This window comes from Lepidothrix coronata, unplaced genomic scaffold (assembly GCF_001604755.1).
Source record: "Lepidothrix coronata isolate B3197 unplaced genomic scaffold, Lepidothrix_coronata-1.0 Scaffold35, whole genome shotgun sequence".
In the NCBI taxonomy this organism is placed as follows: domain Eukaryota; kingdom Metazoa; phylum Chordata; class Aves; order Passeriformes; family Pipridae; genus Lepidothrix; species Lepidothrix coronata.
In genome coordinates this window covers 4,226,903-4,253,536 of record NW_016690215.1, presented here as the reverse complement: position 1 = coordinate 4,253,536, position 26,634 = coordinate 4,226,903, and the positions used below count along the sequence as shown (strand labels likewise).

Genomic DNA, 26,634 nt, shown 5'->3' with positions numbered 1-26,634 from the left:
TTCTCTCATGTACTGTACTGTTCAGATCTTGCAGTTTTCAGAATCACAACCTTTATATTTTTGTAAACTTTGAATTTTCATCATGGACTTGGTGTTTATGATGTTGGCAGGTCATTATTTATGCCAGACATTGTGCATCCTTCATCTCAGAGCTGTGTCCCACCCTATAGCATCCTGTCTGCATCATCTGGGGGGCTCCTCTCTGCAGATTGTTAAAATCACTCATTTCTGTGAAAGACCATGAAATGCGTATTTGGAAGATGAACTGTCCAAATATACATTTTGATGACTTAATCAGAGATTTATACAGACCCACAGCCCATGGCCAAACAGCCAAGAACCCCACAGGCACACACAGAGGGAGGAGGGCAATAATGCAGAAGAACAGAAGTTTGAAGTGGAAAGGACCTGCAGGAGGAAGAAACTTCCCCTAAAGCCTGAGGTGCCCTCACAGAACAGCTTCACCCCCACTCCAGCCAGTAAATCATCTTCATCCGGAGCCCAGCTTAAATGCCTCTATGCAAACACATACAGCATGGGGAAGAAACAAGATGAGTTACAGATGTGGGCACATCTGCAGGGCTAAAATCTCATTGGCATCATGGAGATGTGGTGGGATGGCTCTGTGACCGGAATTTTGGAATGGAAGGATACAGATTCTTTAGGAAGGACAGGGGAGATAAGGAAAGGCATTCTAAGCCAATGACCAGTTGAAGTGCATGGATCTCCACCTGGAGATGAATAAGGGGGTGACCAAGAGCTTATAGGTCAGAATTAAAGGGACAGCAGGGACAGGTGACATTTATAGTGGGGGTGGGTGACATTATAGTGGGGGTCTGCTACAGGTCACCCAACAAGGAAGTCAAAGTGGATGAGGTCCTTACAGACAGTTAAGGGCACTTACATTCTCAAATCCTGGTCCTCGTGAGGGACTTCAATCACCCTGACATTTGTTGGAGGGACAGCACAGCATGGCATGAGCAATCCAGAAGGTTCTTGGAATGTGTTGATGTTAACTTCCTTCTCAAAGTGATAAAGAAGCCAGTGAGGAGAGGTGCTATGATGGGCCTTATTCTTACCACCAAGAAGGGGCTGGTGAAGAATGTGAATTTCAAGAGCTGCCTTGGCTTCAATGATCATAGAATGGTGGAGTTCAGATCTGTAGGGCAGAGAAGAAGTTGTACAGCAAGCTCACTACCCTGGACTTCAGGAGAGAATACTTTGCCCTCTTCAGGGACTTGCTTGGTAGAGTGTCATGGGATAGAGCCCTATATGGGAAGAGGGGCCCAAGAAAGCTGGTTAATATTCAAGTATTGCCTCCTCTAAGCTCAGGTGCAATGCAGCCGAACAAAGAGTAAGTCAGGAAAAAATGCCAGTAGGCTTCTGTTGATGAACAAGGAGCTTCTGGACAAACAGAAGGCCTACAGAGTGTTCAAGCAGGGAAGGGTAGTCTGAGACAAGTAAAGAGAAATTGTCTGAGCAGCCAGGGATCAGGTTAAGAAAGCTAAGAAAGCTAAAGCCCTACAGAATTAAAACTTGCCAGGGATAACAAGGGCAACAAGAAAAGCTTCTATAGGTACATTGGTGATAAAAGGAGTGTTAAGTAAAATGTAGGTCCTCTCTGTAAGGAAACAGGAGACATGGTTACCCATGCTCATGGAGAAGATTGAGATAGTCAATGACTTTTTTTGCCTCAATCTTCACCAACAAGTGCTCTAGCCACGCTGCTCGAGTCACAGAAGGCAAAAGCAGGAACTGGGAGAATAACGAACCACCCACTATAGAACATGGGCTTTGAAACCATTTAAGGAACCTGAAGGTGCCAAAATCCATAAGACCTGATGAGATGCATCGTTGGGTCCTGAGGGGACTGGCAGAGGAAATGGCTAAGCCGCTATCTATCATACTTGAGAAGTCATGGCAGTCCAGTGAAGTTCCCAGTGACTGAAAAGGGGGAAAGATAACCCCCACTTTTAAAAAGGGAGTAAGGAAGACGCGGAGACCTAGAGGCCAGTTAGTCTCATCTCTACGCCCTGCAAGCTACTGGAGCAGATCCTCCTGGAAACTATATTAAGATACACAGAAAATAAGGATGTGATTGGTGATAGCCAGCATGACTTCACTGAAGGCAAACTGTACCTGAAAAGTTTGATGGGTTTCTATGATGGGGTTACAGTACTGGTGGATAAGGAAAGAGCAACTGATGTCATCTACCTGGACTTGTGCAAAGCATTTGACACTGTCCTGGACAACATCCTTGGATCTAAACTGGAGAGACATGACTTTGATGGATGGATCACTCAGTGGATAAGGAATTGGCTACATGGTCACACTCAAAGAGTTGCAGTCAAAGGCTCAATATCCAAGTGGAGACTAGACATGAGTGGTGTTCCTCAGGGGTCAGTATTGGGACTGGTTCTGTTTAACATCTTTGTTGGTGACATGGACAGTGGGACTGAGTGCACCCTCAGTAAGTTTTCTCTTGACATCCAGCTGTGTGGTGTGGTTGAAATGCTGGATGGAAGGGATGCCATCCAGAGGATCCTTGAGAGGTTTGAAAGATGGGCCTGTGTGAACCCTATGAAGTTCAAAAAGGCCAAGTGCAAGATCCTCCATGTGGGTTGGGGAAATCCCAAGCACAAATACAGGCTGGGCAGAGAATGGATTGAAAACAGCCCTGAGGAGAAAGACTTGGACATGACCCAGCAGTGTGCATTTGCAGCCCAGAAAGCCAACCTTGTCCTGGGTTGCATCAGAAGCAACATGGCCAACAGGTCAAGGGAGGGTACTATCCCCTCTACTCCACTCTCATGTGACCCCACATGGAGTATTGCATCCATCTCTGGCATTCTCAGCACAAGAAAGACATGGGTTTGTTTAAATGGGTTTAGAGGAGGCCACAAAAATGATCAGAGGTCTGCCTTCTTCTATGAAGACAGGCTGAGAGAGTTGGGGTTGTTCATCCTGGAGAAGAGAAGGCTCTGGGAACACCTCAGAGGAGCCTTCCAGTACCTAAAGTCAGCCTACAAGAAAGCTGGAGAGGGACATTTTACAAGGGCATGTAGTGACTGGACAAGAGGTAATGTATTTAAACTTAGAGTAGGTTTAGATTAATATTAGGAAGAAATTCTTTACTGTGAGTGTGGTGAAACACTGGAACAGGTTTCCCAGAGAAGCTGTAGATGACCCATCCTTGGGTATGTTCAAGGCCAGGTTTGACGGGGCTCTGAGTAATCTGGTCTCATGGAAGGTGTCCCTGCCCATGGCAGGGGGTTTGGAACTAGATGATCTTCAAGGTCCCTTCCAACCCAGACCACTGTATGATTCTATCCTTCTATATTCATATTTTCAGAGGGAAAAAAAAAAAGAAGAAAGTGAATCTGCCTAATAAAATTGCATATTTCTGTTTTATGAATATTTCTAGTAACTATATAACTGTATTAAATAGATTTGCAGATTATAAATGTATATACTTGTAGTAAATTTATTGTACATGGTTTTATATATTCTAAACAGAAACTGCATACTCCCTAAGACAGCCAAAACACAACAAGATGGTTAATGAGTGACCCAAGGGCTTTGGCTTCCACCGTATAGAAAATTTAAATCTGAACATGACATTAGATGTGATAAAAATATTACAGTTAAATTAGAACATGATCAAAACAATACCATCTCCTTCTTTGATATCAAAGGTCTTTGGTTTTGCTTTGGCATTTGTTTTTCATAAATCCCCTTGGTATTTTATGTAGCAGTAGACCAATATTCCATGACAATGACCAAATCCATTGATATCTCTTAATTAAATAATTGGTTCTGAATAAAGGCAACACATCAATACAATATGGATCACTGTGGCCAATCTTATAAACATAAAAGACCAGGACAGATCCTCAGTTTGGATGCCAAGCAGCATTTGTTAGCTTGTGCCTTAGACTGCTGCATGCTTGCAGCCTTTCTGACTTGCTTTGGAGGAAGCTGGCTGCAGGAAGCTCAGAGAGAGATCCAGGGAATGAGCAAACAGTTATGCAGCATAGATAATGAGGGGGGTGCCTTGGGCTTGCTGTCTGTCCCCATTCGTCTAGTAGCCTAGATATAACCCAACTAGCCATGCAACTCACCCAGCCTGTTCATGTTTTAGGAAAGAAACCTGAAATTAAAGAAAGGGAGGAATATGGGCAAGGTCCATAGTCCCCCTTTCCCCCCTCTCCCAGTAGTTTTAAAAGAAACAAAATTAAAAGAATCCTTGCATAACTGTGATAAAAAAATTTCTGCCTGAAAATGTGCACACTTAGGGCAGGGGCTGAACATCATTTCCGTAGCCTTATTTTTGTAGTTGAATAAAAAAAAACCAAAACCAAATAAACTCAGTGTCCAGCACGTAAGGATCCTTATACAGCATCTCACTGTGCATGAGATGCGTGTACACACCTTTATCTGACAACAGTGAAAAGTTTTATGTGTGTTTAGGACATAAAATAAATCAGAAGCTTACCTTCCTAATAACGGATGCTTGGACATCTCAAGCAACCTATATTTAGTGAGTGCAATGGTCTAGTCACCTCTAAAACTGCTCCAGTAACCTCCCGTCTCCTACAATGAATCTTCAGCCCAAGCACTACAACTTGAATGCACCAATAATGTGCACTTTCTTACTACATGCTGTTGTGCCTGAACAGGATTTGAGTCTCCATTGCACTTGGCCCTTTGAGCCTTAGAACCGTGTGAAAAGTAACCCAGTACCGGATACTCACCGCATCTGACTTCATGGCCAGTAGTTGTTACCAACTGAAGTGTAGCTTTGGGAAGGTTATTAAGTACTAGAGAACAGATCACTGCAGTCCCACAGATTATCTTGGTTACGCTTTTCATCTTTTATATATCTAGATTAAGGCCAACTTTTGTAGATAGATCCTCTTATCACGTGCATAGAAGCTGCTTTTATTTATTAAGCTTGATGCCATTAGTTTCACCCTTAAATGTCATTCAGTGTTTTCCATTCATGCTTTTTTAAGCATTTCATTACTGGTCCACTCTGGGGCCAAATAAGTAAGCAATGGGCTTGAACATACGAGAAAAACTGACCCTTGCTGCCAAGGAGTTAAAGTATTAAAGTGCATAAACCATTTTCTCTAGTTGTCAAGCTAATTTTCAGTGAATTACTTAGTCCATGTGTTTATTATTCATATATAGACCCATTGACTCGGTATGTAAATGACATTACACTGCTGTAATCAGACTAATTTTTTACACTTATAGCCACTACACCCCAAAACTGCCATCACTGACAAAACAGCAGCTTTTGAGCAAGTTGCGTAGCACCATCCAGTGATGAGGGTAACATTAATGGGCACTGTTGCCACACAGCTCCATGTAACTCCATAAAAATCAGAGTATTCTTTAGGAAATAATGATTTAATGGGAAGGAATGAACTTAAAACATGGAATGAAATTCAGTACAAACAAAAATCACTACCATCTTCACTGCAAACATTTTCCATACCAGAAGAAAACACTTTTCCACAGCTCTTAGTGACCAACTTCCTTGCTCTTACCCAGTATAGGACAGCCAGCCTATTACTTAAAACATTTGGCCTAAGGGACATAGTAGTACATATAGATGATTTATTTTTCTATCTGATAATTTCTAGCTTATGTTTAGATTTTAAGTGGTGTTATAAGATGAAGGTGTTAAAAAGTGGAAATAATTTAGTAACCTCTGAAGATCAACACCTGCTAGGAAATGTTAAATTCAAGTTGACTTTCCATTAGCCCCATGTCTCATGTTGTGATTAAGTTGCAGATTGATCCCTTGTATCATGGAATTACACAGAGTGTTCTTGAGGGAGCCTGAGCTGAACATACACTAAGCTAAGACACCACTTCACCATCCTCAGTTTGTAGCAACAAGGAAGCACATTCTTGGCTAGTTTTATAACACAGGTGCCCTACACTGCTATTTCTAGTTTTTATTTCACTTTGAAAGCAGAGTGAGCAGTGGAAAAAGTAAAAGACATCACTTCTGTTGGGTTTTACCATTTAAATAATAGAACATTAATATTAATTAGGTAAAAATGTATCAGGCAAGTCTCATCCTTTATTATTTTAGAGAAACCATGCTAAACTGATGTCATAGTTGAAGAAGAAACAGCAAATCAACTCATAGGGCCATGAGTATACATTTGCTGTCAACAGAAAGGCTCTCGGGGACTTCAGTTAGTATTAGATTGCAGTCTTCATATTTACATTTTAAAGTATTCCCCTCTGTGTCCTTACACAAATTATTAGCCTATTCAAATTCAATGAAAGATAAGTGGAAGATGAAAAAGTATGCATTAAATATCTGACAGACAGTGATTAAAGAAAGGCAATTTTGAGAGCTGGCGCTCTGGCACTTTGTTCTGGCTTTTCATCGGGGGGATATTCCCCCTCAGTGCCCGGTCATTTTATATCCAATCGCTGCATTAAAAAGAAATATGCTCCTCTGCTTTCAAATGATTGTATAAGAGAGAACAATACAAAAAAAGAAAGGATCTTTCAGTATACATTATTTTTGAAAAAAACCACACCACCACAAAAAAAAACACCAAAACCCCCTGTTGTGGATGTCTAAATGTTTATATATTCACCTGTTGCTCTCCCACTATCTTCCTGAAATTTTTAATCTGCAAGAACAAGTTAAGAAGAAGCAGTAACTAATGACAAAATGCTTTATCTGGATAAAACACCTTGTTCCAGTAAGTAGCATTTTCCTCTCTCTTTAGAATGCATAGACTTTTTTTCAAAAATTAATCAAATAGCTGCTGTACGCTAGTAATTCAAACTAGTCATAAAACTATATTTAATTATTGTATAATCAGTAGTATAAGATAAATGTGTTCTACTCAGTTGCATTTCCATGAAATCAGACTTTTCTGACACTTCAAAATGCCTATGGTGGACCCAGAGAAAGCTATGTAACTGTTCTAAAGCAGAAAAGGCTAGACAAATGGATCAGTAGAATCACAGAATCATAGAATTTCCTGAGTTGGAAGTGGCCCACAAGGATTATCAAGTCCAGCTCCTGGCCCTGCACAGGACTATCCCCAAGAGTCACACCATGTGCCTGAGAGTATCATCCAAACACTTCTTGAACTCTGTCAGGCTTGGTGCTGTGACCACTTCCCTGAGGAGCCTGTTCCTGTGCCCAACCACCCTCTCTGGGTGAAGAACCTTTTCCTAATATCCAAACTAAACCACCACTGACACAACTTCAGAACATTCCCTTGGGTCCTGTCACTGGTCATCACAGAGAAGAGATCAGTGTCTGCCCCTTTGCTTCCCCTCATGAGGAAGTTGTGAGTGCAATGAGGTCTCCCCTCCATCTCCTCTCCTCCAGGCTGAACGAGCCAAGTAATCTCAGCCACTCCTCACATGGCTGCCCTTCTAGGCTCTACAAGGAGCTGCTGAGTACTGGCACAACTATCTTGATCCACAACGTCTTTTGTGGAAGAGAGTAAACAAATATTAACCCCAGATTAAAATCAAAGCCAGACAGAAGATCCAGAGTTTAAACCATTGCTCGCACATCCTCTTTTGTGCTTAAAAGTTATTTCCTTAAAATACAAAAAGGTGCTACACATCAAGTAATCATTCAACATTTCATACATTCATCTGTTTATATAATTTAGAATATCAGTACTGTAAAATAGCCCTCATCTCTAAAATTATCTTAAATAGATTTGTCAATGGTAGAAACCAAAGTAATTTATATTATGGTCACAATAAGGACTCACTTAAAAAAATCTTTATAACACTAACTTCAAGACAGATAAATTTAATGTTACTTCTTTGCAGCTGTCCTTGTTCTTTAAAAGGAAAAAGTAGGCAAACTAGAACAATAAGTATTTTCAAATTTTTTTAAACATTAACAAGATTTGGGCAACTAGAACATGGGTGTGCATCATGTTGACTAATAAACATGGTTATCAGCTGACAAGGTTTTTACAGGAGATGTGAAGTTCAAAACTGCATGTTTTAACTCTCTAGTTTTGAACTCTGAGGTCCAAAATACCATTCAAGGGAATATAGCAAAGAACAAGAAAACCTTTCAGACCTCTTACTAGAAGACTGAGAGCTCTGGGAGAGCTCACAGATATGAAGTTTTGAGAAAACACTGAAGATTTATTTATCAGTTGAAACTGCTGCAAAGGACCATCCTGCTCTGGAGCACAACTTAGTAAAAAAATTATAAATAAGAAACAGCAGATGCTTTGCCAGTACAAGTTCATAGGTGTCGACAGGCAGCAGCTTCACTTTGGGAACACAAACAAAACATGGGACTCAGAGGAAGAAGTGTCTGTCAAACAGCTCAGCGTGCACCATAAAGCATCGTGCACACCATACCTGCTCTAACCACTTGAATATCAGGGGAACAAAGCTATGAATCTGTCTCCTATGTTTTTTAGACGCATACTGGGGAGCAATAGAGACCTATCTTTAAGCCATCCTATGACTGTTGCTATTCCTGGTTTTATCTGAGCTACACAAGGTAAAGCTTTTTTTCATGTCCCTCCCATATGAAGGGCAAGAATAAGTTCTTGATGATTGCTACCTTGCTCAATTCAGGCAATTTCCGCCTTCATTTGCATTCTCTAAAACTTCACCGATACTCAGGCAAACACATAAAATGAATGTAAGAACCAAATGCAGTATTACTTACTAGAAGCTAATGTGGACACCACTTCAAGAACTCAACAAGCATGTTGAAAAATACTCCGAAATTAAGACTTTAGACTTCAACAACTAGGATTTTTTTTAACTTGTCAGATTTCAAACCTTTGGATCTGAAAGCCATACTAGGTTGCTCCTCACTCAGACATAGGAAGTAAAAAGGCACTTTGTTCCAAATCTTGTAATTTGCACATGTGGAACAGAACGAAGAAACTGATCTTTGATCTAAATTTAATTAAACACTTTTCTCATTGACATGCGAGCTTCTTCTCTCCTTACAGTTCATTCACTGACTAAGAAATTTCTATTTTTTTTTCTAGTCATTATCAACTTTCACAGCACGGCTAACAAGGCTTAATACAAAAAAAATGCATTTCAGTGACCAAGGCTAATAGATATGAGTGTAAACATACACTGGCATGAGATTTGTTAAGAGAAAAAGCATTTTATCAGTTTTCAAAGTAAACCACATTCTGAGCTTTAAATTGGCACAGTAAAGCCAGTTTTGGTGGAATTATAGGGCTCTCCCAAAATGCTAAATATTTGCAATGAAAACTTCTCTCCCAACTCCTTTCATACAAAGCCACAAGATATTCGGCACTCTCTTCCATAGGGATTTAGAAGACTACAACAAGGAAAACTTGCTTTGAGTAATAATGCTCGCAAAAGAAGCCTCCAGTACACAGCCTTCTTTGTGCTGGGATGGTGGTGATGACTTTCCACAAGTCAGGCAAAATTTTGGAAGATAAGGGGGCCTGTCATGGAAGTGCCAAACTGAACATGGTCCATATATTTTGTAGGGACCCTAGGACATTGGTTCTTATAATTAATTCAACATTTGCAGGATAAAATCTCCTATGTGCATTCCTTGATTCCTATCTCCCTACTTCAGGGTAGCAGATTTTACTTTCTTTGAGCTGAATGAAAGCATAGACCTCAGACACTGCTATAAAGAAGACAACAGCTCATTACAGAAATGTTAATGATATTGTCTTCGTGCCTTAAAATATTCAGGAACAAGCCATCTCACTTGCTTTTAGTATGAAACCTGGAATTCTGTTTACTATGCTAAATTGGTAAGGTCTTCAGAAGCATTCTCTGACAGCTAAACATTACTGTGATGTCAAAAGAGCGTTTGCAAGCACCAGACCCTTATTAACTACACTGCTCTCCCAGTCCTCCCCATCGATCAGCTGTTCTCCATGACATGGTAACACTGGAAACCTGAAGTTATTGAAAACATAATCCAAGCCCAAAGGTTAAAAAAACCCTCAAATCTATAATTTGCCCAAATTTTTATCATTTAATTAACCAGAAGTCTTAAAACTTACCTTTAAAATTTGGTCTGATTCTAGCATCATAGCCTGACGTCCTTCCCATCAATTTGTCCAAAAAATCTGAAGGAGACAGGGTCTGTGAGGGGGATTTTCCAGATCTTGAATCATGTTCTTTACAGAAAGTCGTCCTAAATAAATTATTAGCCACCATTAGCTGATATTTAACTTCTATTGTATTCAATATGGAGAAATTACAGCACAAAATAAAATTGTCTCAATTCAATGAAGGTAGCAATTCATATTTTTATAGAATAATATCCTCTCTCATCTGAAAACTTTATTCTAGAAATAAAAATGAGTTTTAGGTAGTATGCATGAACACAGTTTTCTTTTCAGAAAAAAAGCCTTAGCTTTAAAAATAAATTCATTATAGTTTTAAGGCTTCAGAAGATTCAATTTACTTTTCACCTTGATGTGTAGAGCAATCTTACTGTGACTTTGATATTCTGTTCCACATCATTTAATTACATGCATGCTGTTAAAAGTATATGTTAACACTGGCTTAAAGTGGTCCTAAACTTCCAAACAATAGTTGGCAACACTTAGCAAGAAACACTGAAAAATACTGGTTTTGTTAATGTTGGAAGGATATAGACAGAAAAAATTTGTTTTTTACAGATGCTACCCAATAAAAATTTAAATCATTCTAGTGAGTGTCTGGATTTTTCCCCAACATGGCAAAAAGGGTTCTGGAGTCAGTCACAACTGATCTTAGGGGAGTTTTGCCCCACTCCGTGAGCATCGAGTAATAAAATTTATTATCTTCAGCTGGTATTTATATGCAAGCTCTTGGAACATATGTCTGTTTTTAAGATTTAAGAGCAAACCTCTAGTACCGTATCATGCATGTGAAATGCTGTGTACATAGCATATTACATATTGCAAGCACATTAAATATTGCAAAGAAAGACAATATAGCAGTTCCCCATGGTTGGTCCCTAGTGAGAAAGAAACTAGAATGAAATGGTCATATTTGGTGTGTAAAGGCGAGATTTAATAATAAAGCATTATCTTGATTCTTAAACAACCAATTTCAATGTGCCTGCTTCAACTTTATCTTCGAGCTAAATTAAAAGTAATTCTGACTCTGACTTCTTAACCATTCCCCATTTATATATTTGCCCAAAGGGAACCACTAAGTTTCAGGAGTGTTTCATGGGATATTTTTGTGCATTTATATGTAAATATAAAAGTCAGATATACATACGATCATTTGAAATGAGAAGCAAATATCAAATCCTTTATCTCTTTACAAAAACACCAGAATTGTTAATAAGCAAGGCGATAGTAAATTCTCGTGCTGTAATTCCACACATTTTTTTCAGATTCCATTTATAGGGGGCGGTTGCTTCTTTTTGCTTCTGTCTACGACATGATACCATTACAAATATTTAATATTTAATACACGGCAAATTATATATCCCACTTAAATAATAAAAAATTCTGTTAAGATAATAAAAACCTGAAAAATTAATTTAGTACACTTATTTGGGATATTCCTGGACAAATCAGTTCTGCTTCCATTCACAGCCCACTAGTTAGGAGTTGTGCTGTGATCCCAGGCTCACAAATATAAACACTGTTTCACTCTGTCACTGTATGTATACCTCGCTACTCTTATAAAAACACTTTTATGTCTAGATACATCTGTACGTGTAGATACACAGCAGCCTAGAGTATGATAATGAATCTCATCTAAAATGGTGTTTTGGTTAATAATACTGACCTGTTTGCTTAGTACAACAAAAAGTCAATCGTTGAAGCAAAAGCTTACGAAAGGTTAAAAAAAATTTAGAAACACCAGTACTTTAATTGAGCACAGTACTGGTCTGATCCAGGGTGTTTCCAAAATCAGAGGGCTGGTTCTCTAATTTCAAATAACTACATCCCTGACAAAACTGCTACAATCATTTCCAAAGAGGAGGGAACCAAAGCAACTTCCTAAACAAGCTCTGCTGGGAGCAGAGAATTTGCATTTTGGAAGAAAAGATGAAGAAACTGGTTTTAGCTATTTTGATATTCAGTGAAAAAAAACAAGTCTTTGAATCAGAAAATAGAAAATAGATCACCCAAACTTGAGATTATTATTTTTTGTGTTTGTTACCAAGCAACGAGTCTCCGGGTGTAAAAGGGATAGTCTGTATAGAATGAACACAAAACACTCTCAAATACAGCAAACAAACTAGGTTAATGTGACGTAGTATCTTTATAGTTATGATTCCCACAACCTTTTCAGAAATATTATTACAGAGTGGTATCACCTACCTGAAGTTGTTTGTCTCTAAGAAAAATGCAAACAAGGTTGTCAAAATTTTCACTAGCTGTCGGTTCATTCCTTCTGCTTTCTGTGATGATTTGGAATATATCCCAGAAACGATTCCAGAGAGATGCAGGGAAAAAGTAAGCTGCTGCTGCTGCCTAGATTTCCAAATTCAGCAATAATTTAATTTTCTTGACAATCGGGAAGAGAAGGTCTGGATCTCTACAAAGTGGGGGTAAAAGAGAAGTGCCAGTCCTTGGAATCATGGTCAGGTCAAGCCTAGGCTCATCTCCAGCAGCCAGCACAAAAGAGATAAGGCATCAGACTCAGTCGTTCCCCCGACTCGGTTTTGGTGATTGCAGGGGAAGAAAAAAAAAAAAAAGGAGAAGAAGAAAAGAAATGGAAAGAAAGGGGAGAAAAAAGGAAAAGATAAGAAAAGAAAACCCAACTATGCGAGGAGCATCAGGCAAAAGGGAACAGCGCTGAGAGCAGTTCTGTTGTCGGTATGTTTTATTCCCCTTTCGATTTGAAAATTAGTATTTATGAACGGTGGTGGGGCTACTGGGTCGATCTGCTTTTCCCCTTTTTGGGTTGGGGAGCGTCGGCGTTGCCGGGGTGGGAGGGAGGGAAGGAGGGTGTGCGGGAGGGAGGGCGGTAGGGCGCGGGTGCCGCGGGGATCCCGGCGCTGTGCTGGAATGGGGCGGCGGGAGCGCGCGGATCCAGCGCTCGGACAGCTCCGCGCCCGCGCTGCGCATGCGGGCTGGGGGGGCCGCGGGGGCGCGCGCGGGTATGTGTGGGGGGTGCGGGGGGATCTGTCGGGGGGTGCCGGTGCGGGGCGTGTGCGGGGGGAGCGGCGCCCGCGGGGAGGGCGTGCGGGGTGTGTGTTTCTGCGAGTTGGGACGCGCGGGTGTGTTGGCTGCGGGGTGTCTCTGGAGGTGTCCCTGCGTGGCGCGGGGGTGTGCCCGTGTGCGCGGGGGGCGGCGTGTCGCGGGGGGCCGTGGGTGCGGGGGCGTCTGTCTGCGTGTGTTGGGGAGGGGGCGTATCCGCGTGGTGTGCTTGTGAGTGGGGGAGTCCCGCGTGGGATGCGCGGGGTCGCGCACACGCCGCTGGGAGCGCGCACACGCCGCTGGGGGCGCTTTCGCCCCGCCGGGCACAGGGGCCGCCGCCGGCGCTCCTGGGGCGGGAGGTGCCGCCTTTCCCCACCCAGGTGGCCGTGGAGAGGCAGAGGGAGGGAGCTGGGGAGAGGGAGGAAGGGACCTGGGCACCCAAGCGGCTGTGGGAGCCAGCGGCCGGCTTCTGAGCCTCGATAAGAGACGACTTATAGGAGACCACGTGAATGTGTATGAATATCTACACCCCACACCTGGGCGTGCCAACCACTAAGACGAGAGGCAATGGGCAGAAACATGCGCAGGAAATTCCACCTGAATGTGAGGCAGAATTTCTTTACTGTGTGAGTGACAGAGCACTGAACAGATTGGCCAGAGAGGTCATGGAGTCTTCCTCACCGGAGATATTCAAGAATTGTCTGAATGCAGTTCTGGCCGTGTAGTCTGGGATGGCCCTGTTTAAGCAGGGAGGTTGGACTAGGTGACGCACTGTGATCCCTTCCAACCTCACCAGTTCTGTGATTCTGTGACTATGATGGGTGTGGAGGAGGATGGTCCCTGCAAGAGGAGCTGGCCCCTCTTGTAAGAGCTATTCCATAAAGACCCGAGTGGGTGTGAGGAGGAGGAGTGGTAAAGAGCAGTCTGGGGGAGTTTATGGAGAAACCAAAGGGGGGAAATTGCACGGTCTCCGTTTCTGGTTGGTTTTACTGCTCCATGATATGGAGAAGAAAACAATGCAGCAGCTTACTAGGGGATGTTTCCATCTCCAGACCCCAACACATGAGAAGATCCTTCTCTTTTTGTGCATGGGGAGTGGAAGCAGTGGGTTAATTACCTGAGACCCCACAGATGGCCAGTGCCGTAGCCAAGGTTAGGCCCCGCTTTACAGTTCTCCACAGTCCTAGGTCCTTCCCACAATGCTTCCCACAACGAATTGCTCAGTTACAGGTCCTTATGGTAAACCCAGGCTGTCACTGAGAAGTCACATCCTTCAAGAGGAGGAGAAGAATAGCTGGTCCCTCTGAAGCACAGATGGTGGCTGATAGAAGCTCTGCTCAACACACTACAAGCCTTAAAGCATATTGATAACATGGTTTTAAATAGGGAGTGAGGTATCTCATCTAGCAGAGTTGAGGGAATATAAAATGCTTTTTCATCCACTGTCACCATGATTTGCCTTCCATATCACCACTAGTTAGTATCTGATTCTGTGTGCTCTGCATCTCCCTGAGAAGAAGCTGTTCAGTTTGTTCCCATTGAAAAAGCCTAAATTTTGTGTAAACTGGCATTAAATCTGTTTCAACAATGTGGAAGTCAATTCCTATGAAGAAGTTGTTTTTACCCATCCTGCACTCTCAAAATAAACTACTGTTCTTTCTTCAGTTTTAGGTCCAGCTGTATTTTTTAAGTCCAGCTATATTCTCTTGCCACGGAACCAGTCCACCTGAACACTGCTTCACTTCCACAAAAGTATTTCCATACACACAGATTTTTCATATCTCCAAGTAAAAAACCTACTGCTTAATGATGGATACTATGACCTTGTATGTAGTAATCTTAACAAAAATCCTTCTGAAAAGGACTTGTTCTGTTCACACATTAGCAAAAGATCAAAGCCACATACTGTTCATTAAATGTAAATCAGTTGTTGCATTTTGTGTCCTTATGTTAGTTTAATAAGGTAGGATGTATCTGAAAAAAAATAGAAATTAAAGAAAATATATAAAATAAAAATTATAGAAAATCATAGAATAGTTGTGGTTGGAAGGAACCCTAAAGATCACCTAATTCCAATTCCCCTCCACTGGGCAAGGACACCTTCCACTAGACCAGGACTCAGATGTCCTTCTTGTGCTGGGGACCCCCAAGCCTGGACACAGCATTTCAGATAAGGTCTCACAAGAGCAGAGTAGAGGGGGAAAATCACTTCCCTTGACCTGCTGGTCACACTTCTTTTGATGCAACACAGAATGCATTTAGATTTCTGGTCTTCAAGCACACATTGCCAGCTCACGTCCAACTTCCTGTCCACCAACACCTCCAAGTCTTTCTCCCCAGGACTGCTCTCAATCCATTCTCCACGCAGCCTGTATTTGTGCTTGTGATTGCCCCAATCCAGTACAGGACCTTGCACTTGGTCTTGTTGAACTCCACAATGTTCATGTGGCCCACTGCTCAAGCCTCTCAAGGACCCTCTGGATGGCATCCCTTCCCTCCAGTGTGTCAACCACACCACACAAATGGGTGTCATCAGCAAACTTGTTGAGGGTGCACTCTATCCCACCATCCATGTTGTTGTCAAAGATGTTAAAATCCACCTTATCAGTGATTCATAGGTACAAACACGAGCTAATACAACATTTTATGCACAAAAGATTGAAATAACTGGAAAAGGCAGCCCAAAGTTGCAAATGTAAGCTAAATGCCTTATTGCCTTGCCTGCTGAGCTTGTGTCAGTGGCATAAATGAAGGTCCATTAGAAGAAGGGCTACTGAATTTGTTTTTATTAAAACCATCAATGTTTAGGGTTAGACACTGAGGGCTGATGCTGAATCACTGCACTGTAACATTCTCTAACCTCTTCAGAAGATAAATCTTTCTCCTGTCATATTAAAGAAGAGGGGTTGTGTTATATCTCTTACTGCAGTGTCTCGTTCTGAGAAATAAAGCTCACAAAGCTGCATCTGGAAATAATGGAATAGTGTTGAGTCAACAAAGATGTGCTTTTCAGAGTTTGTGCCTGTTCCCATCTAGATAGGAACCCAGTAATAGTGCTGTATATTTTTACCCTAGTTTAAGATAAATGGAAAAATTGGAAAGCGACGATTTCTATCAGCTGTGAGAAAAATCTATGTCTCTTTAACCTACACTGCCACCTGCTTAAAAGTGTGGGGAATCTCAGAACTGCTTGCAGAGTTCCTAGTGTAGAAGTCACTGAATACGGCAGATATCTTTCCAATAAGGCTGGTAATATCAATTTTGTGACATGACACGCTTTTAAAGACCTATAAATGTTCATTACCCTTTTTGGTAACTGAATGTAACTGAACATTTCTGTAAGTCTTCTAACTAGAGAAAACTTACTTAAAAGTCTGCTTTCCAAGATTTAGCTGCTACTGGCCGTTTTCTCAACTTCATGGCTGTTTGAAATGCTAAATAACTATATCTCTAAGCTAAATAAAAATTGCAGGAAGTTCTTCAAAACATCCTTCCCTTAATTGAAGTGAGGACTGTAAAAACATGGTGAGAGGTGTAATAATGAAAATTTGAAGTGTCTGCTCCATCATTCTTTACACCTCCAAATGCCTAGTGTTCAATGACATATTAGTCAGCATAGTGGTTAAAGGCAAGTACCAAACAAAACGTAATTATTAAGGGTTGAAAATAGTGCGTTACTGATGCTTATTTAAGTAACAGCAACTGTCATTCCAATAACTTTCTGCTTGACATTCTGAGGGCTCAAAGCATCCATTTTTTCAAATCAGAAGGTTCCAGGTCAAGCTCCCATCTATATTAGGGGAGGAAGGGGGATCAGATTTTAGTCCATCACCACTTTTCCATGAATTAACACGTTAAAAAGTTTTTGCTTTCATTCTTGCAAAACTTTCTTCTCATCCTCCTCGCATAAAAAGAAAAAAGTTGTTTATAGTTGGTTTGAGTACTGTAAGTCTCCAAGCTGTCATTCATTCACGATTAAATAGTGTTTATAACTAACACACCTGATGGTGAGGGATGATTTGCAGCTCTGAAGACCAGGCAAAACCATTTGGGAGCACTGTGCCTGGATGTACACAGCACCTCCTGGTGTTCCCTTCCTGTGCCAGTGCCAGAGCTACAAGGAGGACAGCCACTGATGTGCAGCAGTTTCTGGATAAGCTATGTATTTTGAATTGCACAGATGTGATTCTTTCCAGTGTCACTCATTTGTTATCTCCCACAACACATTTCTGACAGCAGAAGTGTGGCAAATGAATGGGAGTCAAAGACTCCCACTTGGGATGAGAGGGGAGGCTTGTACTAAAATGGCACAGAGATGAGAAGGAGGACCAGATGGTAACGCTTTTCAGGTGAAAAGGCTAAATAACACATTCTTATGGTTCCCCAGGCATATACAAAAGCTTAATAATTATACCAAATATGGCATATTATTTCAAGTATGAGCTAATTCAGTCCAATTTCTCTATTCCACCTGAGTTTCTTAAGCACTGACTACTGGGCAGAAAATAGGACAGAATCACCGTCTTTCCATGTAAATGGTTTTAAAACAGTTGATGGCACATAATTTCTGTTTGTTTGCATTGTTTATGCATTTCTGAAAACCTAAGAAACGGAAGAAATAAGGTCATACCACTTCCTCAAATTATGATAAATCAGGGATCCAGAAGCGTGCTTCCAAGGAAACAAAATCCATCACTTCAAATGTGCAATTAGTGTCTATAAGAAGAGAAAATTCAATAAAACTTTCAAAATGGTATGTCAAATTATCATAATTCTTGGATGTTGGTTAACAATTCCAAGTGTATTTCAATATAGTGCCAAATATAAATGAATAAAGAGTGCAGTCTTTGTAAAATGTCCAATTATAGTGAAGGCAAAAAAAGCCAAAACAAAGACCTGAAGATAATCTAACATGACTGCATGTTGAACTAAGGATAAAAAACAACTGGCCTGGATTTTGAACCATACACAACTGTGTATGAACCACAAGAAACTGTGAAAAGGATCAAACAATGTAATCGAATCATGTTTAATTTTGAGAACTTTGTTAATAAGAAGTTTCTTTCAGTGAGTGACAGTGATATACTTAGTTAAGTTGGGACAAGGCAATAGCTAGTTTTTCAGCTGCCTAATATGAAAACAAATGATGTATTTAAAACATTTTAATATCTGACATTAACAGATATAAGAAAACATTTGTCAGTACAGCTCCATTTTTTATATATACAAAATATTTTCACATCCTTCCTTCTTTTTTTTTCTTTTGTATTGATTGCCTATATATCTCTAAACTTAAAAGATCTCCCACATAGAAATTCCTTGTTTTCTATTTGCAGTTTTTCCTTTTAAATAGTAATAAGCAGAACTGGAAAGAGAGCATAATACAGTTATTTTAAATGGAATTAGGTATTTTAAATATATTGTTTGTATTGAGTTTACTTCCTATATCTGAATGTTGTTATCTGAAATCTTGTAATATATTATATATTACATATATAATCATTTATAACATATGCATGTTTTTCTCTTTGTATTATAAAGCACCTTATAATATCATTTCCCAGTGTAATTTTTTTACACTGAAAATATAAGAAATAAAGAATACACTAAATCTCATTTGAAAATTTGTTGTCTCCTCCATTCATGGCCTGATAATTTTACAGTGTCCGTATGTAGAGAATGATTTCAATTTTACCAGTTGGCTCAAGTAGATTTCCATTTTTGCATGATGGTAACACTTTACTCCTTATGTGGTACCAGTGGTACCATTAAAGAATAGGGGAGCATTTCATACAAGTAAAGTGAAACTATCTGGCATTTTGGAATACAACAATGCTAGAAATAAGGAGAAAATATGATTATAAAGTTAGTTGTACTTCAACCTGGCACTAGGAGAAGGCAGAAAGGTTAAAATGAGAAACTCATTCAGTCGTTAACCTTCAGCTCCAGTATGTGGTTCATATTGGGAGGGGCTGTCAGATAGCCAAGCAGGAGAAAAAATGGTAGTCAGAAACAGCACAAAATTGTTCTTTTTTTCTCCTTTCATATTTTCTCCTGACAATTTAGATATGAATCTGAATCATTTCCAGGACTTATGTGTCATTTATAACTTAAATTCCTTAAGACAACATGTATTAAACATCACATATTTCAAGAAAGTATCCAAAGAGGACCTTTTCACCAAAGGCAGTCTCTAGTTATGACAAAAAAAATCAGTTTTAAACATTAAACTGGTGTCTTGTTTTTTTAAATCACCTCTTGGGAAATCAGAACATCCTTATTTGTAAATGCTGGCTTAGAGCAAGGGACCTCAGTATCCAGAAGTGGTTTCAGACCCATTCCAGCAGTGGATTTTTCCCTCTCTTCCCTGCGCTACTTCAGTTTATGATAGTCAGGAGGCAAAGAAGGTGTCATGAATTGTCAGGGTACTCTCCATTGCCTACCTTTGTGTATAGTCTAGGGAGAGGGTAAAGAGTAAAAAACCTAGTTTGCTTCTGCACACTTATACCCAAAATATAGTTGAGTGAGTTGTGACATAAGTTCTTGTTCCTTTGTAAGTGTCTGGGCTTTGGATTACCACCCCTAGATCATAAATGATGAAGGAAAGCCAATTAAAACTCTGGCTTTGATCTCATGAGAATGGAAACATCATCAGTTACGTTTTTTACAAAATACCTCACATGCAAATTGAGATTACTAAGTGGGGCCACTCAAAAAGAAAATCAATAATTTGAACTAAGTTATGTTTATGTTTATGTTTACTGTATATGAACCTGTGCACAATAAATTTATTGTAAATATATGCCACTAACTACCTCCTTTGTTTACTTTCCCTGAGCTAACCACAGCTATTAGAGACAAGATGTTTACAAGAAATCAACAGGCTATCCATTTCTAAGAATTTGGTAGCCAAACTCAGTATCTGATCAGCATTCATTCATCATTAGTATTTCAATTTTTTTAAGTTCCGACAGAAACAGGAGCAAGAAAGAACTATACAAGAGTTTTGTCTAATGTAAATCTGATAGGATGAATAAAAAAGATCTCTGGTAGGTTAAGATGATTTATGTTGAGAACACTTTCTTCTGATATATATATGTATAAATACATGAAAATCCCATCACACCTCTCGATTTCATTTGCAGTGATTATTTTGTGCCAGCTGTTATATATTAACTTGATGGGCAAAATATCTTACTTCTACTGTAGATTAGAGACTTCAGCAGACAGCAGAATTGCATAGTAACAATGATTAATGCTGTGCATAGTAATCAGTTTAATCATGTGTTCCCTTAATGCTTGTAAGCTGAATTTACTTCTGTTCTCATGGTATTATTTTGTAAATTTTGGTCTTTGATATTTAATCAAGTATGTATTCTTCCTGGTTTGCAACAAAACAATTTTTTTACCCCATTTAATGCTTATCAAGCTTATTCAAAATAACATTTTTAAATAGACTTTACAATATGGTATCTGATCTCGCCATAAGGATGCTGACATCTTGAGTGGTGTAATCACGTATGCAGACTGAAGAAAAGCTGTAAAGCTTAATTTATTTATAAATGGATTACGAGGGTTTCTTTAAACTGATCTTTTAATTTTATATGCCTGTTGAAGAGTGTGATGAACATAATCATGGTACAAAACATAGATGATTTAGATAATTATGTGTGTCCCACTTGTGCTGGTTTCTACCTTACCAGAATTAGCCACTCTCTAGCAAATCTAAAATGCAGACACATCCTCATTTTCAGTACTGCTAAAAAATGTAAAAACTCCACAGAATAGAAGAGAAAAATACCTCATTCCAGGTGATATTTGGGACACTTACCTGCATCATAAGAACTACTATATTATGGAGTATGGGGCCTCTGGTGGTCTAGTGGTTAGGGTGCAGGACTCTCACCACTGCGACCCGGGTTCGATTCCCAACCCCCCGGGCAGATGGAGCTCGTCAGCCCTGTGAGGCAATCCATCTAAGAGAAGGTCACTCTAAACAAACCTACGTCCTGAGACCCTCACTGCCACTGTCCAAGCTTGCTTGGCCCCGGCAGATGAACCTCAGGATTAAAGGGTGGGCTCAGTTCAGCGCACGCTGTGTCTCACCTAAAAAATCCACTGCGCAGGCTCGAAGGGTCAATGACCTTTCCCAAATCTTCGCTCGCGAAGACTGGCCATTATTATATTATTATTATTATTATTATGGAGTATGTAATAAGGTATTAACATCACAAAACAAAAACTGGTATGTGCTCTGGAAACTTCATTTTGTGGTTTTCCATGCCACAAAAGTGTCTCATTTCTATTTTTTTCCCTAGAGTTTACTAGAGAGGAGAATCAAGAGCAAACTTGTGAATGTGTGGGTGCGTAAACTCTTTACCCATATCTTTTCCACCGTTCTAGTTACTGGGAGGAAAAGTGTATTTTCTACCCCAGCTGACAATCCCTTCGGCTTCTGTGGTGCAGCGTAGAGAGGGTTCTGCATTCCAGTGACTCACTGCTAGCTCTGCATCTGCCTGGCAGCAGGCAGAATTTGGGTATTCCTGTGATAGGGAGTCTATTGAACTTCAAAAGCAGAGAAAAGACCCAACAATGTGTTGACTCCAGCCTCACTGGCTGCATGTTATTGGTATGCACATTCATAATCAGTTTTCTCTACGAATAGAGATGTCTGCAAGGTATCCTCAAAGTCATTAAGCAATATTAGAGCTATGATTGTTTCTTAATTTTAGACCATGTGTTTTCTTGTGACAACAATGCATGCTGTGGCGGGGTCAGGTTCTTGGGACCTAAAGGAATTAAAGTTCTACTGAATTATGTCTCAGTCCCCTGCAAGGCTGTCTGAGATCCAAAGAGGAACAGCGTTCCAGAAAGGGGTGATTTATTTGTAAATGTATTGAGCAACATTAGCATGCTCTGTCATTTTATATAAAAGACTTCCTTGGATTCTTTCTAGCATACACTGAATAATAGATAGCACTAGAAAAATTGCATAAACCAGTATTTAAAACATGTTGAAGAAAATTGTATTATTCAAGAAGTGGTATACGATCATATAATTAAAGGCTATACCATAGTGCATTATTCATGATGCGGTAAAATGAAGATTGCCTATACATTTCCCAGAATGCTTAACCATGCAGGACTGTATTCTCTCACCTTGACTTTTATATGAAATTTTTCTTAATCCAGTAGTTTAAATGATCTCATATTCACTGACAAAACCAATACTGAGTGATGGAGACCTAATATAAAGAAAAATTTATTACAGAATATATATTTTAGTTAAGCTTTTTTCTCTATGGAAAGTAATTAAGCAAATAGTTTCTATTAAACATTTTACCTGTATTATTCCTACTGCCCTGAAAGGAATTTGACTAATGCTTATTAACCCACTGCATTGAACAGTGCCCTATACAACTGTTGTAATAAGATTTTATGAAGAGTTACCAATTTAAAATTTCATTCCCTCCCAGTGCATGTACATAATTACTATCGACACCAATGTGAGTTACAGATTCATTACACAGTACGCAGTGAGAGTAGAAAAAGGCTCCTATGGGGAATGTGGATCTGTTCATATCTATCTCTCAATTGTTTACACTCTAGGGAATAAGTAAAGGTCATTCTCCCAGGCTTTTCTCCTTTACTGCCAAAGTATGAGCTAAATTAAAGTCAATTGGAGTTTCATTGGAGCTTTCAGACGTCATAAGTATTCAGCTTGTTAAACAGGTTTGCTTCAAAGCCCTTCAAAAACCCCCCAAATTAAACAAACAAACAAAAGAGAAGCCTGGTTTGTAAAGCAGTTAAAGATTCAGTAAAGGCTGCTTATGCCAAGGTTTCACTCATCTTCACAGTTATATTTTGTAGTTAGGTAAATATTGCCTCTTCTAAAATCATCTGGGTAATGGTGTACCTTAACAGATATCTCCCAGAATCTGCTATTCACAAAGGAATATATATTTTTCAAAATTGGAGTAACCAGTTCTTGATGCTTCAGTAATTATTAGTATACAACAGGAGACAAAAGGAAAAAAATAACAAACCCGAAGCCTTCCAAACAATGTAATCTAAAAATACTAGGATTTTCTTGCAGTTGTTGATTTCTATATTAAAAAAAAAAGAACAATACTGATTTTTTGAAAGAAAGATATTAACTACCTACTAGTTAAAGTTACCGTGTTGTGGAATTAATCCTGTTAGCAACCTAAAGGTTGACACCAATACAGAAAGACAGCCTTCAAGTTTACTTAAGCAAATACAGATACAGGAGTATTCAGCACCCAAAGCATAACTACAGAGTTTTAGTGATACACTTAGACTGTTTCCATGATTCAGTTACAGGGACCCTGGACTTCCAGCATCCTCAATTTTTGTATTTCTCTCTTAAACTTGAGGTCTTCCAAGTTAAAACATGTAATATTCTGTCTAATGTTGAGTGACTCAGTCATATGAATTCTACAGTACTTTAAAACCATGGGAAAATATGTTTAGAATAAAATCAACCAAGGGCTACAAATTATGGTTTTGTTAATGACACTGAGAAGAGGGCACCATTAAAAAATTACCTAGCCTGGATAGGTTTTTTTGTTTCTTTTGAGGAAAATCCTCCCCATAGCATGAATAAAAGTTCCAGTACAGTGTAGAATGTCCTTCAAATTTGATCTGGCAAAACAGGATGCAGAAAAGCTTTGAAGCCTGTGAAGCTTTCACTGAGACTCAGAAAACAGTAAGTTATCACCCAGGAAAAGATAGCAACTCTCTTACATCCTCTAACCTCTCTCTGCTGGTGCAAGCCAAGGCAGCTTTTGTACCTGGTTGCCAGATCCGATGTTTCAACAATTTGTAAGTGCTAACTCTGCTGTCTTGGATGCCAACCAAAAATTATTCAGAAGCATGGTCAAAAAAAGGAGTATTTATACTATAAATGCGGGGCAAATGCCACCATCACAGTAAATGTGTAGCTATTCCATAGCATCTTAAAAAAATCTTCAAGGATCTGATAATCAATATGTCAATTTTCCCAGTATTTAAGCTCAGAATTGCAATTCACTTGCATGTGAAACCTTTGGGCACCTGAAAGCAGCCTTCTAGAAAACCTTCGTATAAGTTAGCATCAGCTTGCCTTGTGCTCTCCCACCCAAGCCGTTGCAAACAGTGAATTTCAGCTGCATCTTGTGAATCCTCATGCACTCCAAGATATAGAAAGCTCAACCAAAGGTGTGTGTGTTCTTCTGAGAGCTACTCTTTCAGAGCTGTGGAACTGGAAATTCACAGTATGTGTTGAGAAAGCAGCTTGTGTCTTTAAATTAACCAAAAGCTTGTGTGTTTCAGTTAACCCTCTATTCCTTCTTATGTTTTGAAGAAAAATTTGTTAGGATGCTGAGATCTTCCTTTTGGCATAGAATTATTTAGAATCTTTTAATGTGGGGATATCTTCTGGTATCAGTTGTGGGGATAACCCAAAGTAACTGGAACACAGAAAAAAAGAATTACAAACTTAAGATAAATAGTAATCAGTGCATAATTAATTAATTATTTATTAATTATTGTGCTTAACCAAGAAGGATAATTAAATGTGCTTCGGGTAAGTTGCTTGCAGACTTTTAAAAACTTAGATTTATTTATCTAACGGACCTAACTGATTTCTTTAGAGTACTGCTGAAGATAATTCTATGAATTATTCATACAACCTGTTTTGAGTATTTGAAGATTTATTGTGTATCATTGATGATGCTTTTTGTAAATAAGCAGTACAGAAAATTAAAAATATTTATTTGGTGTATAGTCTGACCACATCTTGCTGTTACATTGCTACCTAATTTCAGCTGGAAAAGGAAACTACCCTCAGTTCACAAGGAAAGCTTTACACTGTTAAATTCACTTACATTTTCCATATCCAACTTATGAATGTTGGCCTGTATCAGTGTTGGGGTTTTTTTCCCTCAGAAACACTGTCAGGAATATATTTTATATTTATATTTATTTATTTTTTATTTTATATATTTATTTATATATTTATTTATTTTTGTTTTTTACATCTAAATTCTCTTCCCTGATCCGCATCACTGATTTCTACATGTCTCCATACAAAACTCATATTGGTCTTCCTCTTAACTGGACTCTGTAGTGGTTTAGTGAGTCAGTGTTTAATATTGCAGGAAAAACTAATTACTACAGCTGGTTGTATGAAAGGATTGAAACAGCCAGCAACCAACAGGTAAAAATAGAGAGAGGGAAAAAAAGAGAAGTTATTTCTGTGTACTAAGAAAATAAACCTCCATAACATAAACTGAACTGTAGCTGTAAGTGCTAAGGATTTTCTTATTTGATGCTAAGCCCTGGAAATTATCTTATCCACATTGCTGCTATAAGTATTTGATCACCAACATCATGACACATTGTTCAGACTAAAATTTTATTTTGCTTTTTATACCCACAGGACACAGCAACAGCTTTGTGATCTGTGCCTCTTTGGATTAATGACTCCAAAACTATAGTCCACAGTCCACTGGTATCTTAGAAATGGTAAAAAAAAAATCTTTTCGGTAAAAGTTTGAGACAAAGAATGCCTAGTGGTCTATGAAAAGTTGTGAAAGTTGGCAGTAATTTAGTCAAGGATTCTGAGGATCACTGCCATAGACAACTCATGAGATGAATGGGAAGTTTTGCTTTTGCCTTGCAGTTCAGTAGGAAGTGCACAAATGGCTCCTACCATTTGTTGGCTTTCCTACTCTCCTTCTTTCATCTGTATACTGTAGAAACAGTATGTACCTAAACCTAACATTGCATGGCATGTCTCATTTAGCTTAATAGTCACATTTTGTCCTTCAGTTCTTTAAATGAACAATACCTCTGCATCTTTTAGACCAGGATTCATTAGATGTGCCCCATTCTGCTGTAGGTCTCTTGCAAACAGGTCTCACAATTCTTCCTGGTCTCAGTTTTCCTCGTGCATTAAAGCAACCAATGACCACTAATGGATCTGAAGGTCAATATTTCACTGGTTTTTTTGCATAGTTTGAGATAGAGCTAAAAACGGTTTCTATAAGGCATCATTATTTTACGTAATCTGAAGTTATCCATTCTGTGCATAGTACTCCTGAGGCATTCCTAGAAGCATTCATTTAAGTAATAGTATTTTGTTGGTAGCAAAGGCAGCATTTCAAGGCCTCCTCATTATTTCTAGATGTCCCTCAGAATATGACTGTTACCAATTGTGGTTTTTTGCAGAGAAAACAATTGTGCTTTTTTGCAGAGAACACAGAATAAAAATTACAACATAAAAAGTACCGTAGCTAATAAGGAAATCGAACCAGGTACAGAAACTGTACTTTTTTTAAAAAAAAAACAAAACTCCTTTGCAACGAGTAAGAAATTTAATGCAGCCTGCTGTTCTTTCTGATAACAGATGACAAAACAACACACAGTATTTGCAATAATTAATTATTTGAAAATACATGCTAAGATATTATTACTTGACTGTAAGTATTCATTG

General features: G+C 39.2%; 1 protein-coding gene across 6 annotated transcripts in view; it reads right to left on the bottom strand.

Moving 5' to 3' along the window:
* GLRA2 (glycine receptor alpha 2) overlaps positions 1-13,001 on the bottom strand; it is a 129,620-nt gene extending 116,619 nt beyond the window's left edge. For 5 of the 6 annotated variants that reach the window (XM_017812362.1, XM_017812364.1, XM_017812366.1 and 2 more), the window contains exons 1-2: positions 12,315-13,001; positions 10,044-10,177 (exon numbers count right to left, since the gene is read on the bottom strand). In XM_017812362.1, coding sequence (XP_017667851.1) covers positions 10,044-10,177; positions 12,315-12,382 — 202 coding nt within the window. In that variant the 5' untranslated portion in view covers positions 12,383-13,001. Of the gene's footprint in view, positions 1-10,043; positions 10,178-12,314 lie in introns of those variants that run through there. The other variant, XM_017812367.1, reaches the window with a different exon arrangement.
* Between the last annotated feature and the right edge of the window lie 13,633 nt (positions 13,002-26,634).